At 41.7% G+C, this 13,015-nt stretch overlaps 1 protein-coding gene across 4 annotated transcripts in view; it reads left to right on the top strand.

Moving 5' to 3' along the window:
- RNF170 (ring finger protein 170) overlaps positions 1 to 5,314 on the top strand; it is a 47,023-nt gene extending 41,709 nt beyond the window's left edge. For all 4 annotated transcript variants that reach the window (XM_017545973.1, XM_037744766.1, XM_037744765.1 and 1 more), the window contains one exon: positions 4,591 to 5,314. In XM_017545973.1, coding sequence (XP_017401462.1) covers positions 4,591 to 4,860 — 270 coding nt within the window. In that variant the 3' untranslated portion in view covers positions 4,861 to 5,314. The remainder of the gene's footprint in view (positions 1 to 4,590) is intronic.
- The last annotated feature ends 7,701 nt before the right edge of the window (positions 5,315 to 13,015 follow it).

The raw sequence follows: 13,015 nt of genomic DNA, 5'->3' as shown, positions 1-13,015 counted from the left end.
AAGGCCAGGCACGGTGGCTCAGGCCTGTAATCCCAGAACTTTGGGAGGCAGAGGCAGGTGGATCACGGGGTCAGGAGTCAACCTGGCCAACAGGGTGAAACCTTGTCTCTACTAAAAATATAGCTACTCAGGAGGCTGAGGCAGGAGGCAGAGGCAGGAGGCAGAGACTACAGTGAGCCGAGATCGCACCACGGCACTCCAGGCTGAGCTACAGGGCGAGACTCCGTCTCAAAAAAAAAAAAAATTCCAGGTTTGGAGGGATATGTTTATATGTCCTCTTAGCTATTTAAAAGAATTCTGCTTTTAAAAAACACGTTAATTTTACAGTTAACCTTTCTTCCCCCATGCTCCTAACCCAGAAGTATTTGATAAATCAAAAACTAGCACATTTTACTGACTCATTCTTGTTTTCTCAAAATCTAACGCATTCTTAGAAATGTAAAACTGAAGCCGGGCGCGGTGACTCACGCCTGTAATCCCAGCAGTTTCGGAGGACGAGGCAGGCGGATCATGAAGTCAAGGGATTGAGAACATTCTGGCCAACATGGTGAAACCCTGTCTCTACTAAAAATAGAAAATAATTAGCCAGGCATGGTGGCATGCACCTGTAGTCCCAGGTACTCGGGAGGCTAAGGCAGGAGAATCACTTCAACCCTGGAGGCGGAGGTTGCAGTGAGCCAAGATCATGCCACTGTGCTTCCACCTGGCAACAGAGTGTGACTTTGTCTCAAAAAAAAGAAAGAAAAAAGAAATGTAAAACCAGATTAGTACTCCAAAAACTAGAACATACTAAATCCAAATTTATATGGATAGCCCAGACCTCTCCTCTGAGCTCCAGGCTTTGTATATCCAACTGCTTCGCTTTCATTTTAGCATGGGTGTTCCACAGGCATCTCTAACTTAACGTGGAGTATTGAGCTGATTCCCTCCTTTAGATAGTCTGTTCTTTTCTCAGTTTTGATTTCCTCCTCTTCTTCATTCCTCTCATCTGATCTATAAGTAATCCTCTTTTCTTTGTGTTTTGGGGGTATCCTGTTATTTTTACTGCAACAAAACATCCTTGCTGGCCGGGCGCAGTGGCTCACACCTATGATCCCAGGACTTTGGAAGACTGAGGAAGGTGTATCACTTGAACTCAGGAGTTTGAGACCAGCCTGGGCAATTTGGCAAGACCCTGTCTTTACCAAAAAATACAACAATTAGTTGGGCGTGGTGGTCCACACCTGTAGTCACAGCTACTTGGGAGGCTGAGGTGGGAGGATTGCATGAGCCGGGGAGCAGAGGTTGCAGTGAGCCATGGTCATGTTACTGCACTCCAGCCTGGGTGATAGAGTGAGACCCTGTCTCAAAAAGAATAAAAATGTCTTGGCTATGGTGGTGTTGTTTGAGACAGGTTCTCACTCTGTTTCCCAGGCCGGAATGCAGTGGTGCGATCACAGCTCACTGCAGCCTCAGTCTTCCAGGCTTAGGCCACCCTACCACCTAAGCCTCCCAAGTAGCTGGGACCACAGGTGTGCATCACCACACCTGGCTAATTTTTTGTAGCGGCTAGGTTTTGCCATGTTGCCCAGGCTGGCCTCAAACTCCCGGACTCAAGCCATCCACCCCCTCAACTTCCCAAAGTGCTGGGATTACAGGTATAAGGCACCATGCCCAGCCTGTGTCTACCTCTTTCAATCACTGTAGACTTTGTGTGCTAGTCCAGCCCTGCCATCTCTGCTCATGGCAATCACAGTGGCCTCCTCACTTCTACTTTTTTCCCTGCCATAGCAGCCTGATAAATATTTTCTAAACATAAATGAGACCATGATGCTCTCATGTTTGAAAACTTCCATTTTGTTTGTTGTTTGTTTTGAGACAGGGTCTGGCTCTGTTGCCCAGGCTCGAGTGCAGTGGCACAATCTTGGCTTGCTGCAACCTTTGCCTCCTAGGCTCAAGCCATCCTCCTACATCAGCTTTCCAAGTAGTTGGGACTACAGGTGCATGCCACTATAACCTGGCTATATAGTTTTTGTAGAGAAGGGGTTTCGCCAATGTTGTCCAGGCTGGTCCTAAACTCCTGGGCTCGAGTGGTCCCTACCTGCTTCAACCTCCCAAAGTGTTGGGATTACAGACATGAGCCACTGCATGCGGCCCAATGTTTTTGAATGTTCCAGCTCCTTACTGTGGCTTGCAAGGACCTGCATGATCCGGTCCTTCCTCTTTCTCCAAATCTTCTGTCAACCGCCTCACTCACCACCCTGCTCTCAGCAATCAGCACACACACAAACTCCTTCCACCTTAAGGCTGTCACACCTGACACTTCCTTTGCACGGAATGCGTGTCCTTCTGCTCTCATGGTGATTTGCCAGTCTCTAGATGACAACTATGTTAAGTAGACCCTCCTTAGAGTTTTCCCTGCTCTATGGCTACCCTCTGTACCTTTCCTTTATGGTGTTTATCATAGATAGCACTCAATTCTTGTTCATTATCTTTCTCTCAGTAAACTAAAAGCTTCATAAGGGTAAGGACCATTTTTATTTATTCACCACTGCCAAATTAACTTATTCACCAGTGCCAAATTTGATGCCTTAATGTTTGTTGAATAAATGAATGAGTTACTATTAAGATAAGAATTGATACTGCTGCTCCCAGCCGAATATATTAAGCTATTTAGATGCTTCAGTGTTAAAAAGACGTGTGCTCATGCTCCCTTGTTGTTCTGTGAGGTCATGTGCATTTCAGGGCATACAGTTTCAACTGTTATGAATGATAATGGGTAAATTTACCTATTTTTCATTGAATAGTAAAAAAGCTTAATCCAATCATGTTGTCCTCCATAATTGTTTGGGAGCCTCTTCTGTAATTTTGATTCAGCAATTTTTTTTATATAGCCTCAAATGACATCTATAGGATGGTTCTTTAAAAATGCAACCTGTTTCAAATTCAGGAGCTACTACTGAACTTTAAAAAGTCATTAAAATTTTTTTTCTTCATTTCTTTTCTTTTTGAGACAGAGTCTCGCTCTGTCACGCAGGCCAGAAGGCAATGGTGCAATCTCAGCTCAGTGCAACCTCTGCCTCCTGGATTCAAACAATTCTCATGCTTCAGCCATCTGAGTAGCTGGGATTACAGGTGTGTGCCACCATGCCCAGCTAATTTTTGTATTTTTGGTAGAGACAGGGTTTCACCATGTTTTCCAGGCTAATCTCAAAACTCCTGGCCTCAAACAATCTGTTCACCTTGGCCTCCCAAAGTGCTGGGATTACTAGTGTAAGCCACCGCACCTGGCCTTTAAAATTTTTCATTCATATTTTTTAAATGTGAATTATTTATTTATTTATTTATTTATTATTTAAAATGTCAATTATTTTTTGTGTCAGATATTTAATGAGTAAAAAAGCCTTGGGTGTGATGAAATTATAATAAAATCATTTCGTTCTTTAATATTATGCCTCCTTCAAAGTTGGAGTCAGTTTATGCAAAAACATTTCTTACTAAGTCATTTCATATTTCTTGTCTAATTATTATATATTTTGTATAAATGATGATACCATATTACAAGTGAACAAAATACCTCAGAAAAAGAACAGAAAGGTGGTCAAAAACATTCTGGCTGTTTGTTAGAGTATCTAAAGTCATTTACTGTAAACTTTGTGAAAGCTGTAAGGCTGTTTTGCTTCAAATGTTAGTTCTTCCACAGAAGATAGAAAGTGATTTTGAAACGACCATTCTTGTACTTTGGTGACCAGTGTTCCAGAAGAAGTCACAAGATGATTTTCTCTTGGTCTGGGGGTTATAAAAACTATTTTCTCCTCACTTGTTCAGTTATTTTTGTCTCCATCTTCCTCTCAATTTATCTGGCTGCATAAAATGCCTATCCAGAGTTGGGTGTATGATTGTTACACAGATTGTTAAACATAGCAGAGGAATGACCAGAGGAAGTGATTCACCGGAAGGAATCAGTTTCACCGCTATTTTTAAACTATTTAAACATCAGAGTTCCTATGTCTTTAATGTATAATCACTTCTACATCAGCTGGGAAATTATAAAGGTCTTTCATACACAGTATGCCTTTTAGTTGTTTTTGTTCTTTTGAATTTTTAGTCTGCTTGCCAGGGAACCTTTTAGTTCCTAATAGTCCTTGCGCATACTCCGTTAGTTGTTGAATTATATCTAATAGGTTAAGCAGCTGTTCCCAAGATCACCTGGCTAATAAGTGATTGATTTTGAATTCAAACCCAGATCTGTCTGACTTTAAAACTGAGACTTAAGCTGAAGTCTCAGACTCTAATCCTGTGTACTAGGTTCTTTGGTTTATTTTACTAACTCAAATCAGATGTGTCTTGAGTTTTGCATTACTGTATCCCATATATTAAGCTTGATGACACTTTAGTTGCTTTTCAGTTATCTTCACCAAGACCTATTTTGTAAGAACTTGTATTCGAAGAGCTATTTTTAAATATAACACATTAGAAAATATGATGTTCAATCAGTGTGTAACTCCTTAATTCACCTTAACAATGTTTACATATTGTAAGAAAATTGTATTATTTTGAAATCTGACACATTAGATGCCAAATCATAATATTTGTTTTTCCCTCTACCAGATTATGGAGAGAATTATGGATCTACCCACTTTACTGAGGCATGCATTCAGGGAAATGTTTTCAGTCGGGGGCCTTTTCTGGATGTTTCGCATCAGGATAATACTTTGTTTAATGGGAGCTTTTTTCTATCTTATATCCCCTCTAGATTTTGTACCTGAAGCCTTGTTTGGAATTCTAGGCTTTCTAGATGATTTCTTTGTCATCTTTTTATTGCTTATCTACATCTCAATTATGTATCGAGAAGTGATAACCCAAAGGCTAACCAGATGAATAAAAAAAAACTAAGTTTACTAGGATATCTGAGCTAATGTGTAACGTCAAACAGAAGGACCCATGGCAGTATAAAGCAATGAAGCAATGGAGTATTATCTCACAAACATAAAACCACTATAAGACAAACCTTTGATAATAATTTGACAAATGCCTAGGAATATATAACTGGAATTTTCACATGTTGCAGGTTCTAATGTTAAGTTTAGAATTATAATGATCTACAGTTGTATCTTGATTCTATGTTGTCTGGAAAAAATATGAAATTACATAAAAAGGGATTCTTTTATCTTTTTCTTTTCCCCAAAATTACTTAGATTAATTGGATGTGTAGTAAAATATTGTTAAATGTACAGTTTATCTAACCTTCTCCTTCTCAGCGGGTACCTATATGATAATATATAGCTGTGAAATTCCTCTAAATATTTTTGTTACAATAAAATATTATACACTATTGGGGAAAATTCAGTATTTCTTTTAGTGCTAGCTAAGTTTTGTGCATTTGGAGCAGTTTTGCTTTTTCATTCTGGTATAATTATTTGTTATCAGCTGGAACTGAAAGAAGAAACTTGAACTTCATACTTCGGTATCATATTCTAGTTTACAGAACACATTTTAATCAATAGAATTAAGATGAAAAACATTTATCTCCAGTCAGCACACTTGATGTTCACAGTTATGACATTTAAACAAGAGTTTATCCTTTCATAGTAGCTATAAAAGTAATTTATAAAGGGAGATTGTTTTAGGAACCTGTGTGATGCTGTAAACACAAAGTAGCCTGATGCATTTCTGAAGAACGTGGATCTTCATGTCTTTGAGCATCAAAGTCCATAGGAAGGTACAGGGAACAGTATTTACATTTGACAACAGAAATTACTGATTAACTGTAGCAACAGACTGGACAAACTTGGTTAGTTTTCTGTTGTCAGAAATTTTTATAATACCCTTGTCTTAAGGCTGGGCGTGGTGGCTCACGCCTGTAATCCCCAGCACTTTGGGAAGCTAAGGCAGGTGGATCACTTGAGGTCAGGAGTTCAAGACCAGCCTGGCCAACATGGCAAAACCCCGTCTCTAGTAAAAAAATACAAAAATTAGCTGGGCGCGGTAGCAGGCACCTGTAATCCCAGCTATGAGGGAGGCTGAGGCAGAGGAATCGCTTCAACCAGGAGGCAGAGGTTGCAGTGAGCCGAGATTGCACCATTGCCCTCCAGCCTAGGAGACAAAGCAAGACTCTGTCTTAAAAAAAAAAAAAATACTGTCTCAAGATGGAAGCACACAGCCCAGATTCATGTCTTGGGCCAAACAAGTGAATGTATCTTAAGACTCCATACCACACAGCATTGAGAGATCTGACTCACTTCGGCTGGCATTGCTCATTAGTGAATATATGATGGCAGGATGTGAGGGGATGCCCAGGAGTCAGTGTTAGCATTGTCATCTGAGATCACTGCTATTAATAATCCATTCATTTATGAGTGAGCCTCACTATATGCAGACTGGGCCAAGGAGAATATCTGTCACATTATCTCTAGTTAATCAGATCAACTACCAGCTAATAAGATTCTGAATGAAATGTCAATACATGTTTTTCTAATTTGGACCTAGGACAGAGCTGTCGCTTGTCATAGAGAAAGACATTAATGCTTAAACATAGCATATTATAATTAAAGCAGTTTCTCACATACTTTTTATTTTATCCTTTGGACAATTTTGTGAGGAATGCAGAGCACCACCTTCCCTTTCATAGATGCAATCCCCATGCTATTGATTAAAGTGTTTTTGAATGAAGTCACACAACAAATAACTGATCAAAGTGGCATTAAATCAAAATGCCTTAGAAGGGCTTCTGCATAGGATGTTTCGATAGACATGAAGGTTAAGAGGAACGGCAAGAGAGAAACTGGTTCTCTAGAAGTCTTTCATGCTACCTTATTCCTTCCATCAGAGTAAGACAGCTTAAGCGCTCGTAAGAGGAAAGGTCTGTAGAGATGACACCTGAAGACTGCATGAATCCTAACTCTACACTTCCAAAATAGCTAATAGGGTGGCATACATCACAGAAAAACATTTCAGCTGCAATCACCAACTTGAAAAGCAAATGAGTAGGAGTTTGTCAAACTGCCATGTACCAGACTGGAAATGCATTTCCTACCAATTATACATTTGGTGTGGGGGGATGGTGATGTCATTTTTTTGACGGGATTTTATTTTGTGTGCATGTGTTCTGCTCCAAGTGTCACATTTCTGGTTACAATAATTGTAATATTTGGAGTTACTACTAAGACTTCCCCGAAAGAGGTGTATTGTACCAAATTTTGTAACATAAAAAAATACCAAATGATCTTAAATCTTGTTAAATTGTGAAAAGGGTAAATGCTAACATCTCAGAAATTTAGACCTGCTTATTGTCATCTTTGTTGATCTCCGATGATAAATGCAGAAGGGATCTGAGAGTTTTTAAAGCAAGGAGAGTCAATCAGTGTTTTGAACATCATAGTAATACGTGATTCAGAGTTAAATCATATAAATCAAAGTAACAATTTGGATTTTTTAACAACAATATCATAACTGTCATAAAACAGATGGTCCAACCCCAGGAGCAGATAATAACTTGGGCAGCTCTGTGGGGAACCAGATGAGGGAAACAACTGTTCTAACTGCCCACTAGAACAGTGGTTTCAACTGCTACAATTCTCAGTGTTTCAAAGGTACAAGGGAAGAAAGGACCGTGTGGATCCCTTGTGGCTGTGCAGATACCTACCTCACAGAGTTGTGGAAGACTGGTAGTTTGGTTCAAACCTTGTGATTAAAGAGTTTGTCAAGCATTTTATTCTTTGGAATAAAAGCAACATATCTAAAAATTTTTAAAGGTGGTGTTTTTCTGTTTCTTTAACATTTGTTTACTTTCAGAACTCCTGAAAGAGCATTTGGTATAATGGTTGCAGTGGCTTTCGTTATCACTAATGGACATCCAATATCTCATCACATTTCTAATTAATTTTGTTAGGTTTTTTGTTTGTTTGTTTGTTTGTTGGTCAGAGACAGGGTCTCACTCTGTTGCCCAGGCTGGAGTGCAGTGGCACAATCATAGCTCACTGCAGTCTCGAATTCCTGGGCTCAAGTGATCCTCCTGCCTCAGCCTCCCAAGTAGCTGGGACTGTAGGTGTGTGACACCACACCTGGCTAATTAAAAAAAAAAAAAAAAAAGTTTGTAGATACATGGTCTGGCTGTGTTGTCCAGACAAGTCTTAAACTCCTGGGCTCAGCCTTCCAAAGTGCTGGGATTACAGGTGTGAGCCACCATGCGCAGCACTGAAAATTATTTTTCTATTAAGCAAATAAATTAATTGGCAGACTACAGTGAAAATTTAGTAATGGAGATGTTTTACAAAGAAAAATTCAACATTCAATTCAATGCAACAAATTGTTTTAAACTATATGTAATTCAGCCGGGCGCAGTGGCTCACGCCTGTAATCCCAGCACTTTGGGATGCCGAGATGGGCGGATCACGAGGTCAGAATTTTGAGACCAGCCACCAACATAGTAAAACCCCATCTCTACTAAAATACAAAAAAATAGCTGAGTATGGTGGCACACGTCTGTAGTCCCAGCTACTCTGGAGGCTGAGGAAGGAGAATCACTTGAACCCGGGAGGCAGACGTTGCAGTGAGCCAAGACCACACCATTGCACTCCAGCCTGGGTGACAGAGTGAGATTCCATCTCTAAAAAATAAATTGGCTGGGTACGGTGGCTTACACCTGTAATCCCAGCACTTTGGGAGGCCAGGCGGATCACGGGGTCAGAAGTTTGAGACCAGCCTGGTCAACATGGTGAAACCCCGTCTCTACTAAAGATACAAAAAATTAGCCAGGCATGGTGGTGCACACCTGTAATCCCAGCTACTTGGGAGCCTGAGACAGATGAATCACTTGAACCCAGGAGGCAGAGGGTGCAGTGAGCTGAGATTGCACCATTGTACTCCAGCCTGGACAACAGGGCGAGACTCCATCTCAAAAAATAATAATAAAATAAATAAATGATATGTAATTCATACCAATAGTCTACGTTTACCATTTTGAAATAAGGAAACAAAGATTGTATTCAACAGATAATAAAAGTATACAAGTTATGGCTCACTGGAAGACAGGAAACAAGAAAAGGGAACAAAGAATAGAACTTGGCTGAGGGACACCACATTGACCGGTTTCACTCTAGCTGGATTAATGATCACAGACACCAAAAGGGCACCCTGCTAGCTGGTGATCCTTGGGTGCTGCTTAAGTGACTTGTGGCCCCAGCTTCTCTGAACTGTCTTATACGTTCATTCTCTTCTGACATCCCTGCACTTCCCAGCTGACAACCTAATTTCCTAAATCACTTCTCCCCCCTCCAAGGCCTTTACTTTGCTGGTGGAAGTAGCTCCCTTCTTTTTATTAAAGGTTGTTTGCATCTCAGTAAAAGGTACCACTATCCATCCAATTAAATGCCCAAGCCAGGCCTGGATGGTGGCTCATGCCTATCATCCTAGCACTTTGAGAGGCCGAGGTTCGAGACCAGCCTGGGCAACATAGTGAGACCCCGTCTCTACAAATAAAAAAATTAGCCATACATGGTGGCACATGCCTGTGGTCCCAGCTACTCCAGAGGCTGAGGTGGGAGGATCACCTGGGCTCAGAAGTCATGGCTGCAGTGAGCCCTGTGTGTTGCAGCACTGCAGTCCAGCCCGGGCAACAGGAGATCCCATCTCAAAACAAGACTCTCAAGCCAGAAATGCAAGCTTAGTCTGTGTTGATCTCTGAATTCCTCTCTTACTCTTTTTTTTTCTTTTTGAGACAGAGTCAAGTGCAATGGCACAATCTTGGCTCACTGCAACCTCTGCCTCCTGGGCACAAGTGATTCTCCTGCCTCAGCCTCCCAAGTAGCTGGAATTATAGGCACATGCCACCGTGCCCAGCTAAATTTTGTATTTTTAGTGGAAACGAGGTTTCACCATGTTGCCCAGGTTGGTCTTGAACTCCTGACCTCGGGTGATCCACCCGCCTCAGCTTTCCAAAGTGATGGGATTACAGGCGTAAGCCACTGTGCCCATCCTCCTCTCTTATTCTTTTAACCATTTATCAATAAGCTCTGCTATTTCTACCATCCACATGTCGAATCCCATCACTCTATGCCCTCTGCCACTACTGCAGTCCAAGTTACTAACATCTCCTGCTTGCCTGTAACAGCCTCTTAATGCATAGAGGCTCACTTGCATAGCTGCCCTCCTCTGATGAACTCTGCACACGGTTGTCAGAATGACATTTTTAAAATGTTTGTTAGATGATGTCTTCCCACTGCACTTAAATCCAAAGCAACAGGCTTTCCTGCTTCTTCAACTTCACTTCATGCCCTCATCCCAGCTCCCTGGACTCTACCACCACAGCCCCCACTGGGTTCCTGGGATACACAGAACTCTCCTGCCTGTACAGTCAGACACAGGTCAGGGCCTCAGTATATACCCCATGCCTGAATGCTCCCTCCAGCCTCACCACTTTAATTCTTCATGTTACTAGACTGTGTTTCCATCCTTTGGTTCTCAGGTTAAATGTTCCCTCCTCACTGAGGCTACCCAACTACTTCAGCAAAAGTAGGCAGTGATCCTCCCCTCTCCTTACCGCCAGGGCACTCTGAGGCATTCAGACATCTCGGCACAGCGCCGTTGTCATTGTATTGATGTTTTCATTGTCTGTCATCCTCTCACTAGAATACAAGTTGTATGAAAATAGAAACAATGTTAATTTTGCCCACCCAGATATTCAGATATTCGCAGATGTACCATAATACCTGTCACCACAGTAGTGCTCAACACATAAAGATTAATAAATAAATGAAGGGAAAGACAGGAAGGGGCAGAAGACAAGAAAAAATCACTTCTTACTCTGTCATGGCTACCACCCAGGTCTCTCACCTAAAGGATCACAGCAACCTGCCGGGCAGTCTCTCAGGCTGGAAGTGCCCAGCCACCTACATGCAACGCAGCCCAATGATCATCTTAGGTGTGACTGCTGGAAAGCCTGCTTGCACTCCCTTTCCCACGGAATAAAGGCAAAGTCCTCACACCAGCCTGCAAGGCCCCACACGATCTTGCTCTGTCATTTCTTCTCTAACCTCATCTCACATTTGTCCCCGCAGCTCACTCTGCTCCAGCTACCCATCCCTCCTTGCTGTCATTTGAGCAGGCCAAGCACGTCCAGCCTCAGGAGCTCTGCCCTGGCAGTTCCCTCTGACTTTGAGGCTCGTCTCCTGGGCATCCTCACAGCCAACTCTCACCGACTCTTGATCTTTGCACAATAGCCACTTCCTCTGTTAGACCTGTCCTGTCCACCGTAAGGAAACTTGCAACTTCCTCACCCCACAGAGCAGCTCTCACTAGCTAACTGACTCTGTGGTCACGTGTTTGCTATCTGCCTCCCAAATGCCCACAAGAACATTAGCTCCCTGAGGGCAGAAATCTCCTTCAGTAATGTATCCCAGGCCCACAGAACTGTGCATACAGCAAAGTCAGTAAATATTTGTTGAATCAATAAATGAGGAAACAATTTCAGGGAACTCTAAGTTGAAATACACTTTTTCATTTCAGAATGTTATCCATTCTGACATTTATCAGACACAGGCACAGAGGACCTCAGAGATATTCCCAGCGGTCTCAATATCCCTGGCAGGAGGCATCACACTACCTGACTTCAAACTATACTACAAGGCTACAGTAATCAAAACAGCATGATACTGGTACCAAAACAGAAATACAGACCAATGGAACAGAACAGAGGCCTCGGAGACAACGCCACACATCTACAACCATCTGATCTTTGACAAAGCTGACAAAAACAAGCAATGGGGAAAGGATTCCCTGTTTAATAAATGGTGTTGGGAAAACTGGCTAACCATATGCAGAAAGCAGAAACTGGACCCCTTCCTGACACCTTACTCTAAAATTAACTCTAGATTGATGAAGACTTAAATATAAGACCTAACACCATAAAAACTCTATAAGAAAATCTAGGCAAAACCATTCAGGACATAGGCATAGGCAAGGACTTCATGACTAAAACACCAAAAGCATTGGCAACAAAAACCAAAATAGACAAATGGGACGTAATCAAACTCCACAGCTTCTGCACAGCAAAAGAAACAGTCATTAGAGTGAATCAGCAGCCAATAGAATGGGAAAAAATTTTTGCAATCTACCTGTCTGACAAAGGGCTAATATCCAGAATCTACAAAGAACTAAAACAGATTTACAAGAAAAAACAAACAAGCCCATTCAAAAGTGGGCGAAGGATATGAACAGATACTTTACAAAAGAAGACATATATGAGGCTAACAAACATATGAAAAAATGCTCATCATCACTGGTTATTAGAGAAATGCAAATCAAAACCACATTGAGATACCATCTCACGCCAGTTAGAATGGCTATCATTAAAAAATCTGGAGACAACAGATGCTGGAGAGGATGTGGAGAAATAGGAACACTTTTACACTTTTGGTAGGAGTGTGAATTAGTTCAACCATTGTAGAAGACAGTGTGGTGATTCCTCAAGGACCTAGAAATAGAAATTCCATTTGACCCAGCAATCCCATTACTGGGTATATATCCAAAGGATTATAAATCATTCTATTATATGGACACATGCACACGAATGTTCATTGCAGCACAGTTTACAATAGCAAAGACCTGGAACCAACCCAAATGCCCATCGAGGATAGACTGGAAAGGGAAAATGTGGCACATATACACCATGGAATACTATGCAGCCATAAAAAACAATGAGTTCGTGTCCTTTGTGGGGACATGGATGAACCTGGAAACCATCATTCTCAGTAAACTGACACAAGAGCAGAAAATCGAACACCGCATGTTCTCACTCATAGGTGGGTGTTGAACAATGAGAACACATGGACACAGGGAGGGAAGCATCATACACTGGGGTCTGTAGGGGAGGGACAGCGGGGGGTGGGGAGTTGGGGCGAGATAACACGGGGAGAAATGCAAGATATAGGTGATGGGGAGGAAGGCAGCAAACCACACTGCCATGTGTGTACCTATGCAACAATCTTACATGTTCTTCACATGTACTTCAAAACCTAAAATGCAATTAAAAAAAAAA

Source organism: Cebus imitator, unplaced genomic scaffold (genome assembly GCF_001604975.1).
Source record: "Cebus imitator isolate Cc_AM_T3 unplaced genomic scaffold, Cebus_imitator-1.0 Scaffold183, whole genome shotgun sequence".
In the NCBI taxonomy this organism is placed as follows: domain Eukaryota; kingdom Metazoa; phylum Chordata; class Mammalia; order Primates; family Cebidae; genus Cebus; species Cebus imitator.
The sequence above is the reverse complement of the archived record's forward strand: the minus strand, read 5'-3'. Positions and strand labels throughout refer to the sequence as shown.